The following is a 23335-nucleotide window of genomic DNA, read 5'->3' as shown; positions in this document are numbered from 1 at the left end:
GTGTAAAGGTCATGTAACACTAAGCAACTTTTTAATCCAATTTATAGCAACAAAAAAAATGTTCATCATGTGAAAAGAGCAAGCAACACAAACTAAGCATTTGGAAAAAGTTACGAAAATTAAAAAGGGTCAAAATGTCACTTGTGAAAAGTGTTGCCTTGTGTTCCATGGCCTTTGATCACCAGTGGTGTGAAAGGGCTGCTCAGATCATTGTGTTCCACTAAACCTTTTCCAAGACAGAAACAGTTCTAGTTCTTATTTAACCTTCCACTGATACTATCAGAGTCTGAGCTGTAATCCAACAGCATCAGCCTGCCAGTCAGTACAAAGGATGCTGCATTGCAATGATCTAGACGTGTTGCTGCTGCTTCTGTGAGCCCAGATCAATTAAGCAATAAAAATCCGGGCCCCCCGCGCTGCCGTGGAATACAGGTTTGCTCTGAATAGCAATAGCAGCTCGCGGGGAGACATCTTATTCCAGGCAATCTTAGGCTCCCCTACAAAATATATATCTTTTTTTAAATTGGTGGAATTACCATGGGATCAAATCTGAAGAAACATTTTTTTTTTAAGGTTCTTGAGCTTGAAGTGTGTTTCCTAAACATGCTCGGTTTCCATCTCGTCTAAACAAAATGGAAAAGGGTCTATAATTTTGCCTACAAGTGATGTCCTGAAATGAAATATTTACTACGGAAGTTGTTCCACTATTAATGGAACTACCACAGGGTGTACTGTTGCCACGTGTGGCTCGGCTCCTGTTTTGCCCCACTATGTTGTGCAATTTTGCGATTTCCGTTTTTTAATGTGCTCTCCATTTTCCATATCTGGTACAAAGCACATGGCTACCAAGCCTGTACGCTTATTATGTTACTGCGAGCGGCTCACAAGCCCTTTCGCTTCTGAATGCGTGATTTAAATACGCTGCATGTATTCCTCAGTGAAACACTGCACTTCTGTGGGTGTGTCTTGCCATATTTCTTACACAAACTCCCTTCCCTCTGCGATCTGCAGTGGTTCTGTGTCGGCACACTCGTTACCTCCTGTGCTCCGCTGCGTCGAGCTGTGCTGATCCAACGGGACACATTCAAACGTGCTCTTCTTTCATCCAGGTATGCCAGATGGGTTGGAGACGTGGGGGTTGAGAGCAAACACAAGTACAAACCATGCAAGAAGAACCACTGCAGCTCACAGGCTCGGAGCAAGAATATCGAATGAAAATGGGAGCTGAGAGACACGAGCATTTAAAAGTTTTCATTTCAAAAACATTTGGCAGATGTTTCTTCAGGTTTGGGGAATTTTGCAGCCCAGCCAGCGCACTGTACTAGGTGACAGTTAATTTAATTTGGATATTAATTAGTGTAACTGGGGAGGTACAGAACTGGATAATTACTCCCCTTTAAAATGGTCATGTGGTATCTAAACTGCTAATTAACAGGAAATGTTAACAATGCAACTGCAGTTTCTTTGAACATTTAATGAGTCAATAAATCAATCAAGAACAGCATGGTGCCTGATAAAGTGGTTTTGATACCTGGCCTCTGCACCTGTGGATTAAGACTAGCGATATACAGTGTATGAATCGCACATTGTTCCCCATTAGCTATATACAGTAAGTGTATGTATCTCGCACAGATCCAATCAAGTAAATTATAGTACAGTGACCAAAAATAACAACTCTATGCTTTTGTGCCTCTCATGCACCCGGGGAGTCCCGCAGGGTTGCGGTGATTTGGACAGTCAGTTCTGCTTTCTGTCGGGGTGTGCGTGCGGCTCGGGCTCAGGCGTGGGGAAGGCGTGGTGGTACAGGTGCCGGTGCCCGGCTGCAGCGTTGTACAGCTTGTATAGAGCCTGCGGAGGAACACACATTGCATCAGCGTGAAGTGATGCATCATAAGAATCATAATGCATGCATACATGTTGAGAAGGTACCCTTCCCTCAGTGAGCTAGCTCCTTTCGTTCCCCTGAAAACCTGAAATGGATTAAATTGCTGTGCAAGGTGGCTAACTGCAACATATTTGAGTTTAAAAATGCATCAGGTTCAATGCCAAAGATCTCCCAGAAGTCAGCTAATGGAGAGGACACTGACGATCTTTACAAAATGAGTGAAATCGCTCTGCTTGCTGCTGATTTGAATGTAAAAGCAGAAGTGTGCCACAACATACACCCCCCTTCCCTTCCTTACCTCGTTAGTGCTTCCCTAAAGAAAGCAGGGAAGAAACGGAGAAGGAAACATCATTGTAAAAAGACTACACTGAGATACGGCAACACAGAATACTTCACACACTGTTAGACATGCTCCCTAACCCAGTTCCACAGTACCCCCTCATCTAGTCTCACAGAGCCCTTAGAAACACTGACACGGAGACCGGTGCCCCTCTACGCAACCCCCCCACCTCCCCTCACCTGGTCCCACAGCGCCCCTGCCACCTGGTCGATGACGGCCCCCAGCTCCCTGTACTCCCCCGAGTAGCGGATGTAAGCCCAGGTGCAGAGCGTGATGAGTGTCAGCCCCAGGATCATGTTGCAGAGGCTGGCGATGACGTCCACGCCCACGAAGCCAGTGACGCCGGCCACCACGTACATGATGAAGATGACCACGAAGAGTGTGGCGGGCGTGCGGGCCGCGTGGAAGATGTTCTTGGAGTCGTTGTGCTTGATGTACTGCAGGAACACCTCGTCAATCTCGCCCTCCAGCTGCTGCAGGTAGCGGCGGCTGAACTCCTCCCCGCCCATCTTTTTCACCCCGCGGAAGAGCCGCAGGGCCTCCTCGCGCAGCTCCCCGTGCCGCGCCTGCAGGGCGGCGGGCGCCAGGAAGGGACGGTCCCCCCCGCACACCTGCAGGGGGCGCAGTAACACAGCGAGTCAGGCAAGGAACATGCAGAACAAAACAGGTCAGCAGTCACCTACCACACTGGCTCCCCCTAGAGGGGGAGTGTTTGAGGTCTGCGTGGCAGCGCGCTCACCTCCTCCATCTTCTTGTTGTACAGGTCCTTTGCTGCCGCTACTGCTGCCAGATTGTTTGCCTCCGCTGTAGCCTGGGACACGCACAGAGGAGACACAGTGAGACCCGGGACCCAGCGGACACTCTAGATTCCACGCTGCTGCCTCTCAGGAGGGACGTCTACAAGGCCTAGCAGGGTTAGAAACACCTGGCCCTCGCTCGTTTCAAAATGTATATCTATATATATTAATAAGTGTGAACACAGGAATGGGAATAAAGCTCCCACTGCATAGCAGTGTGATCCATTCCTGGTTTTTACTATGAGTTTTAATAAGACACACACATGAGCTTGTTACCTATACACTGTGGCTAATCAAGCTCGTAGTAAAACCTGGAATGGGTTACACCGCTGTGCAATAGGAGTCTTACTCTCCTCTCTGAAATAGGGCCCAGTATCACTTTTTACTATAACTGTGCAGATCTGTCAAGAATGACACTTTCCTGCTAAAGTAACTGAAGCATGCTTGTCACGGCTTGGTTCAGCACTGCTGTATAGACCGTACGTACCTGCAGCATTGACTTGGGGTGAGGGAGCTCCTCTCCTTGGTAGATCTTTATGTAGGCCTGAAACAAGCAGAGGAGAAGAAACGGTGACACCGTGACTGCAGAACACAGCTGGGGGGGGGGGGGGCGAGACAGTCTTCAAATAGCTCTCAAAGGCATTCAGACTCTTCTCAAACGAATCCTTGGTCTGGTACCTTGAAATACTCGACGAGGCCGCGGCAGGTGATGTTGTTTCCGTTGATCTCTTTGACGTCGAGGTTCTGAGGACTGAGCAGCCAGGGCACCAGCACCTTCAGGTTTCTGATGAACTCCCCGTCGATCTCTGAGAGAGAGAGAGAGAGGATACACAATGCATCTAGGTGCGTAAAACAATCAATGAGGGACAGACGTCCCTTTGAGCCGGTTGGACCAGCAGCTCCTGGGACAGACGTACCTTTGAGCCGGCCGTCGAAGTTCGGGTTGGTGGCCACCTTGAGCCCCGGGTGCGGCAGGAGGAAGCAGGAGATGTTGGTGAAGCAGGAGTGGATGTGTTTGCGCACGTTCTGCAGCTCCTCGTGCTGGTTCTCAGAGATCTGCAACACAGAGAAGCGGCTCGTGAGCCACAGCGCAGGGGGCAGGCTGGGGGAGACGCTGCCCTGCAAGCATTCACTGCACCGTGAAGGAACAGGAGAGGATCCTTCCCATCAGAGGACCTCTGGAGTGGCGAGGGGGTGGTTTCACCTGAGGCACTGCTGTGATTGGATACGTTTTCTCAGATTTTGGAATCTTTTTAAACTCCTCGGCTTGCCGTTTTAAAGCCCCTAGATGGACCAGAGATAAAGTCAGTGTTGTCTCGGAGTTGGTTATATTAAGTTTGAGGGAACATAAATCGCTGGTATCACAGCAGAACCTCGGTTCAAACCACACCCTCGTCCCTCCCATGGGGGCGTGTCCTACATGTCACATGACACACAAAGGTCCTTCCCTCTGAAGAGAACTAGACTGAACCGCGGCGGTCCACTAGATCTGTCTCGTCTGTGACAGAACTCCACAGTGAGGCGTATGCAGTTAATGAAAACACGGAGACGTGTGGTCTTGTTTGCTGGCATATCATGGACAAGTAAACTGCGACTGTGTTTGCCCATGTAAATATACATGAGCGACTGACCTTGAGCCTCTTCTCCAGGAATCTCATGCCTCCATCCTGCCCGTAGGGGAACTCGTAGGGGAAGCTCCAGTCCCGCACCAGGAAGATCATGGACTGCACAAAGAGAAACACAGGGGCTCAGAGAACTGACTCGAGACTAGAGCTGCACGGACCAGTCATTCGATTAGTTGGATCAAGCTCTGCACAGATGAGGGGCATCAGTCAGCAACTGATTTCTGTGGAGAGCTCAATCAAAACAATTCTCAATCAGTTCGCCCAGCACTAATGTGCAAATATGAGAACTCAAAGCCAGCATCTCTCAATCTGAAACACGCCAGCTTCAACTGAGTGGCCAGAAGGAGACTGTCATATCTGTGTCCAGCAGGTGGCACCAGATAAATAAATAATAATAATAATAATTTACTTCTATTTATTTATTTAAAAAGGAGCAGTACACTGTTTTCATAAAAAGTGTCATTTGAGAAGCACACACTGACACACTGACACACGCAGACCGCTGAGGAACGTCAGTTTTCAGACTCCTTACCTGGAAAGGCTTCAGAAACGTCTCTTCCATGGCCAGCCGGCCGTACTCTGTGAAGAGCTGGGAGAAACAGTGAGCAATGAAACAGGGTTGAGGTGCACCAATTCATTACAGATACATATTGGTAAATGAATACACATATACATGCTGAAGCAACTTATAAGAATGAGTTTGTATTGTATTGTATTTAATACCTGCAAGTGCTGCAGATCGTCCTCTTGCACGTTTTGGGATATGTTGTAAACCTGGATAATGAAAGACAGCAATCACTCTTACTGTTTACAGAGCCTGGTCCTAACCTTGGTGCACAGCGCTCTGCTCTGTTGTGATGATCTCTCACCTTGGTGCACAGCGCTCTGCTCTGTTGTGATGATCTCTCACCTTGGTGCACCTTGTGTGTGTGTGTGTATATGTGTGCTGGAGGGTGCTGGAGGAGTTCTTCTCTGTGCGTGTGTGTGTGTGGGGAGGGGGCTGGACGGGTTCTTTGTGTGTGTGTGTGTGTGGAGGGTGCTGGAGGAGTTCTTCTCTGTGCGTGTGTGTGTGTGGGGAGGGGGCTGGACGGGTTCTTTGTGTGTGTGTGGAGGGTGCTGGATGGGTTCTTCTGTGTGTGTGTGGGCGGAGGGTGCTGGAGGGGTTCTTCTCTGTGCGTGTGTGTGTGTGGGGAGGGGGCTGGACGGGTTCTTTGTGTGTGTGTGTGTGTGGAGGGTGCTGGATGGGTTCTTCTGTGTGTGTGTGGGTGGAGGGTGCTGGAGGGGTTCTTCTCTGTGCACGTGTGTGTGTGTGTGTGTGTGTGTGGGGGGGTGCTGGAGGCTGCGCTGGGCTCTGTACCTGCATGGAACTGATCATGGTGCTGAGAGCGAACACAGTGGCAGAGTCTCGCAGAGTCGACTGGCTGTCGAAGGTGCCCTGTGTGTCCATCAGCAACACCGCCACCTGGAGGAGAGACAGTGGAAGGACACAACTTCACGATGAGCCTCGAGGTTCCACAGATTATTATTATTATGAATTAGTCATTTAGCAGATGCTTTTATCCAAAGACATTTAATTAAAGATGCTGTCCTCAGCATGACTGCATTGTTATCCTCGTAGTAACCCTGTACTGTGGTGATGCTTTTATTACACAGAGCTTTTCCTTCATTAATTATGTCAGATGGGGTCCACTGCCCTGTACCTGCTTGGAACAGTCCCTGCCCCCCAGTACCAGGGTCCGCAGCGCCCCCACTCTCACCTTCCTGCCGTCGGGCTTGTCCACCAGGAAGACCTCGTTCCAGATCTGGATGCCGGTGGTCTCTCGCTCGGACCCCCCTCTCCACGAGAAGCCAGTGAGGGGCTCATCAGGCACGCCCAGCCACTCCTCAGAGCCCTGGACACAGAGCAGAGTCAGGGCCCCCCTGCCAGCACAGCATCCACACACACACACACACAGTCACGCAACATGCGCTCCTGCGGAAGTGGCACACATACTGTACAGCCTGAATGCAGAGCACACAGCAAACACAAGTCAGGCGAAAGCAGTCTCGGGTTCAAGCAGTCTCTGGTCAGACCATGCGGCGCTTACCAGGTTGTACATGTAACGCAGCATGAAGTCCATGAGGAAGGACTTGCCCTTGCGGAACGCTCCGGCCACAGAGATGGCCACCACCTCCCTGTCCCGCACGGCCTCGGACAGCAGGATGCGGCTCAGCGCCGCCTCGTCCAGCTCGAAGGAGTGGTCATCCTTGACCACGAGCACCTGCACCGGCTCCGCCCTCGCCACAGGCTCCTCCTCCTCCGAGCTCCAGTCATAGGCCCCACCCTTCTCCGTGAAGCTGCCTGCTGGAGAGGGACACACAGACACAGACACACACACACACACACAGACACACAGACAGAGACACACACAGACACCCGGTTACTGAGGATACCACATCAATTCAAAGACAAACTGCTTCCGATTGAAGACATTGAGAAAGACTGCTAGTCGGAACGTCTGTCATTCAATTGATTACAGTTCGAACATGAGCACTACTGAGGGTTTCTTAGTTACTGATGAACCCTGTTGAAAAGCCACAGGACAGGGGCCGAAAAATCTAAGAAAATATTCTTTAAGTCTAAATTAGCTGGGAAAAAAAAAAAAAAAGTTACATTTGCATAATATTAGTTAAAACAAAAATCCTGGAGTAAAATGAACCGGTAGTGTCTGATTTATTTACAATTTCATTTATTGATGGTTTTTCTTTGCGTGACATCTGTTTGATAGTCATTTATCAATTATTTTACATGAACGAATAGAAACATGGTCATTTCAAGCAGTCTCTGTTCAGGATTTTGAATATTTGTTCCAGCATTACAATAAACGGATCAAGAATTACTATTATTAGTATCAGTGGTAGTACCACAAAAACAACACTAATAATACTAACACTAATAACACTAATAATACTATGTTTTTAATGTATTTTAGCATGTGTTAGCCCTTGTGATGCCAGCCCTGCAGTTTGGCCTCAGTGTTTGGTTTCCTATCTCAATTGAACAGACTGTGGAAACAGCCTGGGTGACTTGACTTGGCTGGAGACGCTGTGCTTTATGAGTCACTCAGCACTGGATTTGTATATCTAGTGTCTCGCTGGTTTGGTTTATAAACAGGACTCTTTCGCAATTTCATGAGTCAACGCTTCCCAAACAAGGCCAGTTCATGGTTGAGACTGAGAGAGCCACTGACAAGGCAGCACATGAATTCTAAACACACAGGGAGGATGCTGTGAAGTGGAACAGCAGAGAGGAGGACCAGCAAATCAAACATTAAAACACATTTCCAGGAAGAGACTCTCCAGGGAGGACTTTTATCGCCGTGGTTGGGAAAGTAATTTTTCATTTTTATCCAAACGTTCCAGTTTCGTAAGATAGCACGTGAGTGTGCTTCGGGGCTCCGTGTCGAATTATCAGTTAGCCTGAAATCAATAGGCTGCTCAATGGCATGCTACAGCCTGTAATGGTGTCCATTTAGAGTCTACATGCATTCCAGGATGTTTAACCCTAAAGCTGAGGGAACACGAAGCCACCTCCTTCCAGGAGACCTGGTTTGAGGCAACTTCGCTGTATCAAACCCCAAGACTCCCCTGGTGTGCCACGCAGTGGCCCTAAACCTAGTCTCCTGAAACCAAGTTCCAAGCCACAAAGTGTCTTTGTGTTACTGCTTAACAGTGCCTGGTGAATAACCTGGGGCAGTTTCATTCTCCAAGGATACACTACATCAGAAACATTTCCAATCATGGGGAGGGGAGGGGAGAGGAGGGGAGGGGAGAGGTAGAGGGGGGGAGGTAGGGGGGGGAGGAAAGGAGGAGAGGAGAGGAGAGGAAAGGGGGAGGAGAGGAGGAGGAGGGCGGTGGACTAACTCGCCCAGTGGCTGGTTCAGATTCCACTTCACTGCAGCCCACAACACAACCTCTACTGCCTGAGTGCCCTGCAGCAACTGAGCAAACCAGTCAGGTGATCCACGTCTTCAGAAGTCATTATCACTGCGACTTGATGGGGCAAGTTAATGAAGAATGCCAGGGTCAGTGCCCACATACAGTTTTTAAACTGACTGACCGAAAAGGACAATGAGACAATCCTCTAGGATGTGAAACTTAGGTGGTCACGTGACGTGTCACCTGGACAGAAAGCCAGGTCTGTTGTGCTCCTGCCCTGTAACAGCTGATATAATTCTGTGTGTTTTTAAAGTTATGGATGAATTTCAAACTAAGTCATAATAACAAGACTCATGAGTTGAAGGTTTGGGAATCCAGCCTGATAAGGTTAAACACTTTTTTGGGGCTCTACATCTTTAACAAAGACATTCTGTAACCTTTAGGGAAGGAGCCTGGAGACTCCATACAGAGATCTCTTAAAGCCAGTGGTTTTCAAGCAGTGGTACGTAGGATGGCTACGGGATGAGAAAACACTACAAAAATTCAAGAAATGTCTTGCATGTGGAGTACAGAGCCAAAGCACCGAGCCAAACTGCTAGAGAAAGTCAACTTGTGATTCTGAAAGAGTCCCAAGAACAGATGAGAAGGATTCTGTCAGGAGCATTCTGCAAGTCAGGGCTGGCTCAAGCGGGCCCTTCCAGTCCTGGTCTTTGAACCAATTAAACCTCCATCGGGACCCTGATGTAGTTAATGACAGCATTTCACCTGTTAAACCTGGCGTGGGACGGCCCTCCAGGACCCTGACTGGACACCCCTGCTGTAAAATAACTACATTTCCTCCTGCTTAGATCATTGTTTCCACATGCTTATTTAACATTCCAGCAAAAACTGCTTCTGAAAAGACTCCTCAGGGTTGATTCTGTGCACCGAAAGCCGTAGGTGACGCAGTGAAGCCTTGCTTGCCCACAATAAGCCTGTCCTTGCTTGCCCACAATAAGCCCGTCCTTGGCGTGGAACGGTCCGCTTGGCCAGGGGCCACCCTCCCTGTCTCTTTTACCAGGCCAGCAACTGAGCTGTTGAAATGACAGAAATGAACCCAGCTGCATTTATCAGTGTCATGAGCTGAAACCAACTAAAGGAGACAGCGAGACTCCAGAGCCAGCCTGGTGAGCTGGGGAGCAGCAACGAACAGCAATTTCAACACAAAGGGGTGCATTACACCACTCAGCTGGGATTTAAAACCTCAACATCACAGGTTTACAGAAATTACACAGTGGAAACAACCAGCAACTGACTTGTGCTGCTACAGTCCAATTGAACTGGTTTTTAAACGTTCTTCTGAAGCAGCACAAGCAGCTCTCCAACCAGCATGACCAGCTGACAACCAGAACGAGAAGACCTGAGCAGATCCAGGAAGAATGACAGGGGCAGCGCGGCCTGCACGCACACACACATGTACTCACATGCACGCACGCACACACAGACACACGTACTCACATGCACGCACTCACACACAGACACACGTACTCACATGCATGCACACTGACACGCACTCACAGACAGACACTCACACACGGTTTTATACAATACTTTCAATAAACCACAGTTCCTATTCCAGGAAGCTGTCTTAACTATCTCACAGAATATTAAAGCTGTTCGACTGTTCTAGAATTGTGATTGTTTGTATATATTTATATATGGCAACACATCAATACAGCAACAGATTTTAAATGAAAGGCAAACTGCCAAGCACTGAAACGCCTATCCATTATTAAATCAGTATTATATATATATATATATATATATATATATATATATATATATATATATTAAAGGAGCTCAGAATGTGGGTGGATGACGTGTATTTTAATTGCAGATTGCAATCCCACAGTATGACAACAAACTGGTGCAGAGAGAGAGACACAGAGAGGCTCCCTTTAATCCCCTCAGCTGCTGGCTGTATACACTGAAGTGTTACATTTTATAATCACGAAGGCAATGTGTGCATCCTCCAAACCATCTGCCTGTCTATGGAAAGACATTTTAATCTAGAATGTGATCCTGATCATACAGAAACCAGACACTGGCCTAATCAAGCAGGGCTGCCATCACAGCAGCAGGCTAAAGGGCACGTTGGGGAAGACACTGCATTTTAAACCATAGAGATTATAGATAGATAGATAGATAGATCATACATCTGCGCAGGGAGGTGCTGGCGCTGGAATCGACGTGCACAAAGAACACTGTATTCTTGCAGAAACACCGAGCATACCCTCCATTATTAATGTTCAATGAAGACACCAGCTGCACTATTGAGAGACGGAACCACGCAGGCACCAGTATATCACTATATCACTATACCTCCAGTGTTGTTTGTATCACAGATTTCGCTCTCCGTTTCTAAATGTCCCATGCATTACCCCACCACACACTAATATATGTAAACACATAATAAAACGCGACCTACCCCAGCTGTTTCTTTCTTTGCGGTTTCTGGCCATGGTATAGAGTGTCCTGTCCCTCCCTGTGTTGTTTGTGATGAGTATCAGAGCCGCCTGCGTGCATGGAGATGAGGGAGGCTCCCTGCTCGCTGCCTCGCTGCATGAAGATGCTCTCGGATATTGGGAGGATGCTTGCCGGAGCCTCACTCTCAGCACGGAGATGCAATACCGCAATGGGACCGCCAGAGGGAGCACTGAAGAGCGAAACTCTTCGGAAAACCTCGGCAGCAGCCGTTTTGTTTTGTTTACCACGCTCACCGCAGACGGTTACAGTCCTTTTGTTCTTCTTAAAGCTGTATAAAGACTTATTTAACACAAATATTATTTCAATTTCAACAATACGTTGTTTTAAAATTATTTTAAAAACACCAAACTGTAAATCTGAGTTTAAACAGCACGTTAACGCGCTGTTTAAGTGTTGACGTCGTACAAGAATAGCAATTGAACCGGGAGATTTTTTTATTTTTTATCACGTTTTCTTTCTACTGTAATTTTTTTTTTATCAGTTTTGTCACCAAGACTTCTGTTGTGGTTTGCCATGGCGACCCCTTGAAGGATGACAGTAACGCCTTGCTCTACGGGTATTGACCAGTCGGGGGCGCTATTAGCCCACTTCGTCCCTGGTGTCTGCTGTAAGGATTATAATAAAGAATGAGGTGACGTTTGTGGAACTGGAACGGTGGGTGGTATTTAAATCGGAGCATTCTGACATCTAAACAAACAAACAAACAAACAAATGAGCGACCAACCGTCTTTTAAAAGACCGACCGTGATTTGAAACGATATGTATTTTGACATAAAGCCACACTGACTATTTATGTATATTAGGATGTGTGAAAGGAAAAACAATACTCCTTCTTGTAGTTATTTTTTTTGTATTATTATGAATTATTTCGAGTGAAACTGAAGTTATACAGAATATAAGTTTCTTCTTTTCTTTCCAGGGCTGTGTTTTTCTTCCCGTCCCGAGTTGAGGCGTGAACGTGTGGAGTCGCCTTGTCAACAGGAGGACGTGACATTGCAATTGAACGCGGAGGCGGAGGCGGAGTGTACGCGAAGCTGCAGACCCAGCTCTCCAGCGAGCACAAGAGACGCAACGCCGAGCCTGACTCAGCCGAGGTCATTTCTCTCTGTGAAGTTTGGGTTGCTGGAGAAAGTTTTTTTTTTTTTTTTAAAGCACATAAGTTAAACTCGACGTTTAAAGGTCTGTAAAGAGTTTAAATGCTACCGGGAGAGAGCGTGTAAGGTAAGTTAACGTTTGTTGATTCGGTCTTTTGAATGTTACAGACCGTGCAGCTTTGTTTTTTGCACGGCTGGCTAGCTGAGCTGCTGCGTGTGGGTAGCGAGGGGAGATTACACTGCACACGACCGGCGTACCCGTGAATGAAACGCCGCGCTTATATATTATAGAATAGGAGGACACCAGGAGGATTTTTCCCTGGGAAGGCAGCAGGTTCAGCTGCACGAACACACATTGTTAATATAAGCTGCATCCATTTCACTTTCTCTAAACTGAAAGCCAATGAAGAGAGAACTTAAACCGCGCGAACAGAGACATGCTCCAAATCGGTGAAGGTGTTTCAATGTTGGCATCCTACAGGAAGCCAATCTCCCTGCATATGTCATGGGTTGTTTACACAATGGAAAAGGGAAACGTTTTCCAGAAAGTCCTCTCGCTCCCCAGCACCGCATACACACTCGCACAAAACCGTTACTGCAAACTGAAAGTGACAGGGCTAACATCATAAGAAAGCCTTGCAAAGCCTTAGCATTGCTTTACACTGATAAAAACTGCACACGACACTGAGTTATTAACTGGACATGCAACCTAATACCAGGACTGTGAGCGTTATTTTTATTATTGTTATTATTATTATTATTATTATTATTATTATTATTATTATTATTATTATTATGATTGTTATTATTATTATTCTCTAAGCAGGTAGTTTGCAGATGGTTGTACCCATTTGAAAGCATTCTGTGTTGGAGCTGGTCGGTATTAGTTTTGCAGTGTGTGTGTGATGGTCGTTTCCAGTGCGTGTTTCTCGTCAGTGATGTGTGTGTGTGTGTGTGTGTGCAGAGCGTACTCTGCAGCACCAGTGGCTGTGAAATACTCGCTCACTTTTTGTCTTCTCTGTACAGCAGGAAATGGACCAGAAGCCATATTCGGAAATAGAAGCTTTGCAGCTTTAGAAGGAAAGAAGAGAAAAGAAAGGACACCCTGACACTGAGTGGCTGTGTTTTACAGAAGAACCAGGGTTTGATTGAACGGATTTCATTATACACGACTTTTTAATGTGAAGGGCAACCAAACCGGCAACAATGGATGATCTTTCGCGTCCCAGCGCGGAGATTCAGAGAAGAAACCCACAGCAAGATTTCGAGCTGATTCAACGAGTTGGGAGCGGCACCTACGGGGACGTGTACAAGGTGTGTGTGCGTGTGCGTGTGTTTATTTAAACGGGTTTGCGTGCTTCCAATCCGTGCTGCAGATATAGATAGATATATCGAGTCATCGAGATGGACTGGAGTGACTTCATGTGCATCACCGTCAGCACAGTTTCCGGGAAAAGCTTTTTTTTAAATTTCCTTGAAAGAACTACGTCGTGGTATTATTATGCGACTTCTTGAGCGTGCTGTCATTTTAATTGCACGTTTTGCGGATGGGATCACTGTTTTTAATTACAGCACGCTTGTGGTTTGGGAATGTGTGTGCAGTGCACTGCTATCCGTGTTTCCATTTGCATGTAAACTATATGTCAGATCTAGCTTACATTGCTTCAAACACGCTCTAGCAACAGCAATTCCAGAAAAAAACAAAAACAAAGCTCTATTTGCAGGGATGGAAGTAAGACTGCTATTGCAGTGTACGCAGTGATTGTACTGAGTAACGTTTTAAAGTATAATTGCAGTATGATTACTGGCACCAGTACAGTCCAGCATACTGCAGTACACATGTGTAAGGCGATCTCTTAATCATGATATATTATGAGAATGCTGGTGGCCTTTCATAAAATGTGTACTATATTGTTATTAGGACGGTCAAGGGAATGTAAGTGTAATCCAAGTATTGTTAGTGGCGGGTGGATCATTAGGAGAGGAGTAGCAGTGTGCCCCACTCCCTAACATTGAACATGCATGCTTAGATATTCTCAAACTGGCACAATGCAGCTCAGAAAAGGCGCAGAGTCCAGCAGAAAGTAACTGCAGACTACTGTATGCCTTCCTTAGCCTGTGACCCACAAAGAAAAAAGCCTGGAGTCTGAGATCTGCACACAGTGTCAAGAAACGAGCAGGCATGCTGCATTCATCTTTATTCTGAGCACAGTACAGAAGTCTCATTTGATGACAGACATGGGGATGTGCAGGGATGGAAATAAGACTCCTGTTGCAGAGCAGTGTGATCCAGTCCTGGTTTTACTATGATTTTAATAAGACACACCTGAGCTTGTTACCTACACACTGTGGCTAATCAAGCTGGTAGTATAACCTGGAATGGGTGAAACAAGCTCCACCCCAACACAAGCTCCCTGTAAGAAGGAAATCATACTAAGGACTGTGTTCCAGTGAAGGATGTGCAGCATGCTGGTTTAAAGAACTATAGGCAGTGCTGTGGTTAGAGTGGATTCACTCAGCGTTGACATGACTAATACTTGTACTGTCTGAACTTCCCTGTTCAGAGTGTATCGCTGTCCCGGAGCGCACAGAGCTCTTGTGTTCCCCATGTTCTCTCATACTCTCCATCTGAACTGCGTTGAATTATCAGCAGGGTCTCGGGGTGGCTGTGGGATTTCAGTGCTGCAGGAGACTCTATCGATGGCCACTGTGTTCCCCATGTTCTCTCATACTCTCCATGTGAACTGCGTTGAATTATCAGCAGGGTCTCGGGGTGGCTGTGGGATTTCAGTGCTACAGGAGACTCTATCGATGGCCACTGTATTTATTATTGGATTTGTTAATCCAGTCACATGTCTGTTGAAAACCGTAAATATGACTAACAGTAAACATTAAACCACAGAAGCAGAATCGTAATAAAGCAGCCGCATACAGTTGTGATTGGACGGCATGCACGCAACTATAACGTCTCGGTGAAGGGGTGGGTTTAGTTAAAGGGTCGGCATGACACCCTCCTGTCCCGGTCCTGCTGGTTTTGGCTTTCTAGTTTTTATGATGTCATCCAAAGCCTTTGTTTCAGACACTGCTTTGTGCTTGAAGGCGAGTCCTCCTTTTATAGTGCTGTGGACTAATACAGTAATAGCTTTCCTAATACCTACCCATACCTGTTCAAGCTGGGCATGTTATTACTTATATCCTAAAGCAGTTCCAAAGCATGAATCCAGTTCACTTCAATAAAAAAACAAAACAACACCTTTATCCTTTAATCATATAGACTAGCAGAGCGGATTTCTACTCAACTTTATCGTTCTGTCTTAAAATATATATATATTTTTTAAACAGGTAAACATGAGCTCTCTTGCCAGTTAGCAGCATGCTCAGTGCTACTGTAGTGGTGCTTTGTGAAACTGGATCCTGGATCCTGGATGTCTTTTGCCTCTCCAGTACAGGGGTGAAGGGGCATGCTGGTGTTGGAGGTTCAGAAGGGATCTTGCAGAGATGTTGCTTTCAGTGGTCTGGTATTACCGGTTCAATGGGTGACACTTTAATTTATCCGCTCTGAACTGATTCCAGTGAAAGTACTGTGTGACTTTGAATTCTTTTTTATCACTAAAGCCCATCCACGAGATCTTATTCTGCAGTACAATCTTGTGATGAGGGTTTAGTTAACAAAGCAGCGAACGCTTGTCAGTGTGCTTTAGATGTCATTGAACATTCCTTACAGAGTGACCCGACACAGCAAACCCTGTGAACTGTGAACGCACTGTACTGTACACACTTGGCTTTCCAAGATGACCTATTTCTGTAATTTACTGTAACTTCAAGATTCCTGATAGGACTGGTTCACAAGAGATCAAGCAGATGATTTAACTCTTAGCGTCGGCAGTCAGGGTCAGGCTTGGAAACGTGCTCTTGTGCATGAGGCGGCGTTCAGTGAAATAATATAGGCCTAAAAGTTTGAATCTGTCTCAGAAAGACTGAACGAAGAAATGTCTGTGTCCTTTGGTCGTTCTGGGGTTTAAACCCCTTTAGTCAGCAACACACGTGGCAGTGGTATTTAGACATGGGAAATGTGCAGTTACTGTGAATTAACCCTATGGGGGCTGTTCCTAGACAGGACTGTTTGGTATTGTTTGAACAGACAGACGCCAATTAAATTCTTGAAATTACTAAAACCTGGAACGAGAAACAAAGAATGTTAATTCCAGTATCCTTTTGAAAAGCGTGCCTTTGGTATTTGTTTACTAGTTTTATAGCATGAATCATTTTTTTTTTTTTTTTTTTTTTTCCTAGAGCATCTGGTCTGAAAGCCACAAACATGAAACCCTCAGCTCGCTCGTGCTTGTGAACATTGTGATTTTACAAAGACACGTTTGTTCCACATTGGTGTTAGTCTCGTGCAGTTATTTGCATTCATCCATTGAGCAGTGGTGTTGAGGGTCACAGTCTGTCGCTATGTCAGCTGTTGTTAAAACATGCCCAGCAGTGTGAGGTCTCCCTTGGGGCGGGTCTTCCCATGCTGGCTGTCTTGAACGCAGACACTCCAAACCTGCTGTTCATGGGTCTTGTGTTTGGACAGAGTTTGAAGCTGCTTCTTCTGAGGGCAGGGAGGTGAAGACAGACCTGGGTCGGTCACAATTGGAATTGTGCAGTTCGTAATTAATTACAGTTAGTGTCATTGTAGTTGGAGTTAAACCTGGGTACACCTGCATAATTGTGTCATTATAATTCTACCACACAAGCAATCTTTTACAGTTCAGTTACGCATTTGTTTATCATTCGATCATTATTCTTGGTTTTCAACCACTTTTGGTGACCGCATTTGGTTAAAAAAAAAGAAATGCTGTAGTATGTTTCTGTATTTGTACCTGTGATTATTGCTTGGTTATTTAGAGTAAACATGTTCATGTGAATAGCTGTTTGATGCTTTTTAGTATAATTGTAATTACTGCAGCATAGTTGTAATTAACCCCAGGTCTAGGTGAAGATCGCTTCAGATTTATCACCCGATGGCCTCAAATCAGTCATATTAATAAGTGAGTCATACCATTTAAAAAGTCTGTCTGGAGGGCATGAGCAAGTACTTTAACTGGATCCCGGGACAAGGGAGTGAAACAGTTTGTCAGTCAAAGGACAGAGAATAGACAATGACGGTTCATCTCTGTACGTTCTTGACCTGGAATAATGAGTTTAATATCTGTTGAAAGAGAGTGTAGGGTGCAACATTTTGAGATGCTCACTTAAAGGATTTCTGTTCACAAGATGGCATTAGCCTTTGATCGACTGATAGACCCAAAGAAATTCAACTGTCATATAAGCACAAACACACACATAGGAAATACTGCAGGACATTTAGAAATGAATACACTTTCGAAGGTCATTTTTCAGTTTGTTGTTGTAATAGAAGCATGATATTGACAGTAAGCAGTAAGCTGACTGAAATTTAACCAATACAGGTAAACACAACTTCAATAAACACAAAGGCTTTGATTGTCAAAGCGCTTTACTCAACCCCAGTATTTTGTAGACAGGAAAAACACCCCAATACAGTTACCAAACCAGAAATAAGTTCTCAGACATGTGGTGGAAACATGTTTCTTACTAATTGTTGTGCTGGGATGAACACAAATTCATTTTTTGAATTGAAATGCATATTCTTTCATTTTGAATTGGCTGGGAAACAAAAGTATAATTTGTACCATGTTTTAGTAAGAACTTAAACTGGTACCCCATCGACTGACCTTTTGAAATGAAGGAGAGAAATACGCTTCTGTACAATAGAGTGTGTGTTCGTTCACATGTTATTTTAGCATTGGATTCCTTTATGGTATCTAATGAATGAGAACTTGGTCAGTTTTTCCACTGAATGCATTTCAAAGAGTGTTTGTTCAGATATTTGAATAGGCTTATATCCCAGCCCTACCCATTTTCGAATTGCGAGTGAAGCGTTTCTGGAAGCTTGGAGAATGTGGCCCATGGTAACATACGGTAAGCTGGGTTGGAAGTGCCCAGGCTAGCAATGCTGTTTCTAACACAGCTGTGCTCCACAGTGCAGTAGCCCTCCAGACAGTGCTCTCCTCAGCCCTGTTTTGTTGAGGAAAGCTGCATCTCCTAGCATGGAGGCTGCTGACAGAATGAAATGTGTGCTATTCTCCCGCAGCAGCAAGTTCAGGGCCGTGCTCTGCTGAAACCAGACCCTCTCTGTCTGTACATGCTCTTGGTCTTGGTATGTGCACTCTCTCATTTTAGATGACATCTGAAATATTTTAAACATGAGGCCTGCCGCATGTAGAAGTTACATGCATGTCCTGTTTGGACTGCAGTCTGTATCTGTGGGTACTGAGGTGGTTCAGCTTGCAGGCCCTATTTCAGTGTATTTTTTGTTTAATTAAATAGGACCTGCTTTTTTTATTAAAGCAGGCCTTTCATGTATGCCAAGGTTAATTAAAACCACCTGAAGAAAGTGCTGCTGTCTGAAGTTTTCTGTGGTAATCCAGGTAAAAGCACAGCACAAGCGAAGACGTATGGTAAGGTGCAGAGCAGTGTGTGGCAAAGCAACAGCCTACACAACTACAGAGGTACAGTACAGTAATCTGTAAAGCCGTGGAGTGGGTCAGGCACTTGGCTGTTTCCCCATTTATGTAACTTAATTATTATTATTTTTTTTTTATTCAATTTCAAATTGTACTCCCCTGGACATCTGATAGATTCTTTGGCTTCCTTTTTGTTTTTGATCATTTCTATTAAAGTCCTTAATGAAGGTGCGCTGTGTAGTGTTTCACATGCTGTGCACGGGGCTGACACACAGTATGCAGGTTGTGAAGGTGCGCTGTGTAGTGTTTCGCATGCTGTGCACGGGGCTGACACACAGTATGCAGGTTGTGAAGGTGCGCTGTGTAGTGTTTCGCATGCTGTGCACGGGGCTGACACACAGTATGCAGGTTGTGAAGGTGCGCTGTGTAGTGTTTCGCATGCTGTGCACGGGGCTGACACACAGTATGTAGGTTGTGAAGGTGCGCTGTGTAGTGTTTCGCATGCTGTGCACGGGGCTGACACACAGTATGCAGGTTGTGAAGGTGCGCTGTGTAGTGTTTCGCATGCTGTGCACGGGGCTGACACACAGTATGCAGGTTGTGAAGGTGCGCTGTGTAGTGTTTCGCATGCTGTGCACGGGGCTGACACACAGTATGCAGGTTGTGAAGGTGCGCTGTGTAGTGTTTCGCATGCTGTGCACGGGGCTGACACACAGTATGCAGGTTGTGAAGGTGCGCTGTGTAGTGTTTCGCATGCTGTGCACGGGGCTGACACACAGTATGCAGGTTGTGAAGGTGCGCTGTGTAGCGTTTCGCATGCTGTGCACGGGGCTGACACACAGTATGTAGGTTGTGAAGGTGCGCTGTGTAGTATTTCGCATGCTGTGCACGGGGCTGACACACAGTATGCAGGTTGTGAAGGTGCGCTGTGTAGTGTTTCGCATGCTGTGCACGGGGCTGACACACAGTATGCAGGTTGTGAAGGTGCGCTGTGTAGTGTTTCGCATGCTGTGCACGGGGCTGACACACAGTATGCAGGTTGTGAAGGGGCGCTGTGTAGTGTTTCGCATGCTGTGCACGGGGCTGACACACAGTATGCAGGTTGTGAAGGTGCGCTGTGTAGTGTTTCGCATGCTGTGCACGGGGCTGACACACAGTATGCAGGTTGTGAAGGTGCGCTGTGTAGTGTTTCGCATGCTGTGCACGGGGCTGACACACAGTATGCAGGTTGTGAAGGGGCGCTGTGTAGTGTTTCGCATGCTGTGCACGGGGCTGACACACAGTATGCAGGTTGTGAAGGTGCGCTGTGTAGTGTTTCGCATGCTGTGCACGGGGCTGACACACAGTATGCAGGTTGTGAAGGTGCGCTGTGTAGTGTTTCGCATGCTGTGCACGGGGCTGACACACAGTATGCAGGTTGTGAAGGTGCGCTGTGTAGTGTTTCGCATGCTGTGCACGGGGCTGACACACAGTATGTAGGTTGTGAAGGTGCGCTGTGTAGTGTTTTGCATGCTATGCACGGGGCTGACACACAGTATGCAGGTTGTGAAGGGGCGCTGTGTAGTGTTTCGCATGCTGTGCACGGGGCTGACACACAGTATGCAGGTTGTGAAGGTGCGCTGTGTAGTGTTTCGCATGCTGTGCACGGGGCTGACACACAGTATGCAGGTTGTTGAAACTGAATCAGGTTGCAATGCTGCTGGGGAAAGATCCAGGAAGGAAAGTGAATCTTGAACTACAAGGTTCCTTTTTATTTTAACAGATCGTAATTAAAAATGAGCTCTTGGGGAGCAGTTACATTGCGTTCGGTCTAGAGCATTGATTTCTGTTGATTTTCTTGATTTTTCAAAATCAATTAAATAGGAAAACAAAACGGGTGCACCTCAAATGTCAGAATTCTGTTGGTACTGTACAGTAGTATAGGTTGTACAGGACTAATATGTTGATGTTTAAGTCCGCATTTCATTGGAGACCCTTTTCCCCACAGTGATGGAAATGAGACGTCCAGCACAGTTTGAGCCAATCCAGAATTTACTATGAATCTGAAGTTTACATTACAGTGCAACAGTGCTTCTTACCTTGACATGGTGGCTAATTAAGATCGTACTCAAAGTAAAACCTGCAGTGGATCAAACTGCTCTGCAAAGGGATTCTGCACCATAGAGTGGGGAGCTATCTTTGAAAGAGCAACTCTGGTTCCACAGAAGCATATGGGAGCTGTCCCAGCAGCTCAGGAGGTGGATTATATCAGGGTTATCTGCAGGCAGCGGGGCCTTGACCTGGGGCTTGTCTTCTAACTGAGACACCAGAGCTGTGTGGTAGCATTGTGTCTTATTGTCCCTGGCAGCGCATACAGCCTATCTAGAGAATCTCTTATGTTGTCATGAATCTTGTGAAGGACATTGTTTAGCACGTCATATTGAATATCAGAATCTAGCTTTATATACAGCAGAGACAACCTGCCTGTCTGTTTATCTGTCGTATGTGACTGATACAGTTACAGTACTTTTTTACATAGATGACTGCTTATTGTGATTATTTGAGCATAACTGTTTGCACTTGGGCATGATGTGCTTTTATTAAATTTGTCAGCATAGCCCAAACCCTCTTCCTGCTTTTGGTGCATGACTGTACTTGTGGTTCTTTTGGAAAGGGAGCAGGTGAGTGGATTCCTGGGCTCCTGACACATGCTGGCTGGTAAATAAAGCACACGTTTTCGTAGATCTTATCATGCTGCTTGCTAGATCTTATCATGCTGCTTGCAGTGAGACTCCGTCTGCCAGTTTCAAGGTGTTCCAGGTAGTTCTGTGAAGAGCTGCAGATTGATTTCTGCAGTACAGTAGTTTGCAAAGGAACGGTCTCCTGTGTTAAGATAGTGCCACCAATCATTCTTTGAGGAATGATTGGTGGTACAGTGCTGCACACCTTATAGGGGACGGGACTGTCCTCACTGGAACAGAGCTCTGCACTAATGTTTATGAAGCTTATACAGTAGCACTGAACGCACAGAAGAGTCTGGACTCCGTGAACACCAGCTTCCTAAAACCATATTCAGCATCATAAAAATATTGCTGCATCCTGAATCAACATTTAGGCTAGTAATATAAAGGCCTGTTTTATTGCCTCAATATAAAATCTGTTATCAAGTTATCAGTAAACTCTTTATTGCAGTTATAAAACAAAAACATCATGCCATTTTCCACTGTAGTTCAAGGCACTGTAAAGCTGCTAAGAGAACAAGGATAGCCTCGTAAAAACACAGACAGCTACCATAACTGAACACTGCATACAGATCTATGTGTTGTAGCTAGCTAGCATGCAGTGCTAGCAGAAATATGATCATGGATGTGTTTCATAGTCCCAACCATTGTTGACTCGTCTTGGTAGCTCCACCCAGAGCCTTTCACGTGACTTAAATCGGCAGTACAGGCAGTACTGTACATTCATTTACATTGACGATTAACAAAAACAAATAAAAATAGTGTATATATAGTAGTTTTGCCTATTGGAGCAGTTAGCTGAACTGTAAACAATACAGTAGTAGCGTGTAGTATTATAATGTCTATAGGCTAATCCATTAGGTTGCCAGGTTGCCTCATCTCATCTAGACTTTAACTGGCTCCAGTACTTGCCAGACACTTTCAGACAGGACAGGATTTTGAAGTTGCCCGTAAATTGAAAGTAATATGTCCTAATCTGCACTGACAAGGATTTATTTGTACCGATTCTCCTGATCAAATAAGAACAGCGATCAGCTGTTCACAAGTCAGATCAGTAACAGGAATAGTGAACAGCTGATCATTATAATAATTTGATCGAGAGATTATGTATTATCATCTAATACAAGATAAAAATAAACTTTAAAATATTGATTAAAAACCAATCTAAAATAAATACTGAAGAGGGTGTTGCTGTTTTTATTTTTATTCTTTAAGCATTGCTGACAGTTGGCCGAACTCTCTCTATATACGGCTCTGGCTCCACCGGTTCAGTAGACGATGCAGTCGGCACTCTGAGTAGAGCCTTAAGGTTTATGGTTTGCATGCCCGTCTGTGAATGCCAAGGAGCAGTCTGCCACGTGGCATAAGATCTGAAAGAGCTTGGTCCCACTTCGTGCTACACATTGATGTGTTTAATTGGTACCCATTTACTGTTGTATGAAGTCAACACTAGATTCACGTGCTAGCATCCTGGGCTGATGTGAGGCAATTTCCACAGTGTTCCCTCTTCTACACTTTCATGCAGTCTGCAGGAGACTGCATGCTCATGAAGTGAAGGCTCTCATTAAACCTGCTGTTCTTCAAGTATCATGTTGTTTCTCTGTAAAGTAAGTGTGGCATGTTCCCCCATGGATTTTTTATTTTTTTTTATATATATATAACTGCAAAAGTGAGCACCTTGATTGCTGTTTGTAGTGCTTCTGGTAAAAATCAACCTCTTTTCTTCAGCGTTGCACAGATCATTGTTCCCTGTCTCTCATGAGATTACGTACTGCATCACACCTGAACACAGTTGTATTCTTTGAGTGTCTCATTCTACCGCGGGTGGAACCCTTTCTAAACCCTTCCCTTTCTCTGGCTTGGCCTTGCCTCTCGTGCCATGTGCAGACAGTGCAAT

The 23335-nt window shown here is 45.8% G+C and overlaps 2 protein-coding genes across 7 annotated transcripts in view; one reads left to right on the top strand and one right to left on the bottom strand.

Moving 5' to 3' along the window:
• Positions 1-1454: 1454 nt before the first annotated feature.
• Positions 1455-11295, bottom strand: LOC117415007 (atlastin-1). 4 transcript variants are annotated; one of them, XM_034917261.2, is made up of 14 exons: positions 11033-11295; positions 6735-6988; positions 6405-6539; positions 6005-6109; positions 5371-5421; positions 5180-5236; positions 4654-4746; positions 3940-4078; positions 3701-3828; positions 3510-3566; positions 2965-3036; positions 2405-2836; positions 2184-2198; positions 1455-1848 (listed from the first exon to the last, which is right to left on the bottom strand). In XM_034917261.2, exons 1-14 carry the CDS (start codon positions 11064-11066, stop codon positions 1738-1740), a joined length of 1683 nt encoding a protein of 560 aa, XP_034773152.2. In that variant the 5' UTR covers positions 11067-11295; the 3' UTR covers positions 1455-1737. The 4 variants fall into 4 exon arrangements, with proteins under 4 accessions (XP_034773152.2, XP_034773151.2, XP_034773153.2 ...); XM_034917260.2 differs by having other exon boundaries at positions 6735-6991; positions 11033-11294; XM_034917262.2 differs by lacking the exon at positions 2184-2198 and having other exon boundaries at positions 6735-6991.
• Positions 11296-12010: 715 nt separating this feature from the next.
• The window catches only part of LOC117421961 (mitogen-activated protein kinase kinase kinase kinase 5-like), a 51168-nt gene continuing 39843 nt past the window's right edge, over positions 12011-23335 (top strand). Inside the window, exons 1-2 of one of the 3 annotated variants that reach the window (XM_058986551.1) lie at positions 12011-12312; positions 13215-13499. In XM_058986551.1, coding sequence (XP_058842534.1) covers positions 13392-13499 — 108 coding nt within the window. In that variant the 5' untranslated portion in view covers positions 12011-12312; positions 13215-13391. Of the gene's footprint in view, positions 12313-13211; positions 13500-23335 lie in introns of all 3 variants that reach the window. The other 2 variants (XM_058986550.1, XM_058986553.1) reach the window with 2 other exon arrangements.

Source organism: Acipenser ruthenus, chromosome 15, assembly GCF_902713425.1.
Source record: "Acipenser ruthenus chromosome 15, fAciRut3.2 maternal haplotype, whole genome shotgun sequence".
NCBI classification, from domain to species: domain Eukaryota; kingdom Metazoa; phylum Chordata; class Actinopteri; order Acipenseriformes; family Acipenseridae; genus Acipenser; species Acipenser ruthenus.
The sequence above is the reverse complement of the archived record's forward strand: the minus strand, read 5'-3'. Positions and strand labels throughout refer to the sequence as shown.

Coding starts and splice junctions, on each gene's coding strand:
- LOC117415007 (XM_034917260.2), bottom strand. CDS start 11,066: ATGGCCAGAAACCGCAAAGAAAGAAACAGCTGGG. Junction 6,540..6,734: donor TGCGTTACATGTACAACCTG/GTAAGCGCCGCA, acceptor CTCTGTGTCCAG/GGCTCTGAGGAGTGGCTGGG. Junction 4,747..5,179: donor CGTTTCTGAAGCCTTTCCAG/GTAAGGAGTCTG, acceptor CTCTTTGTGCAG/TCCATGATCTTCCTGGTGCG.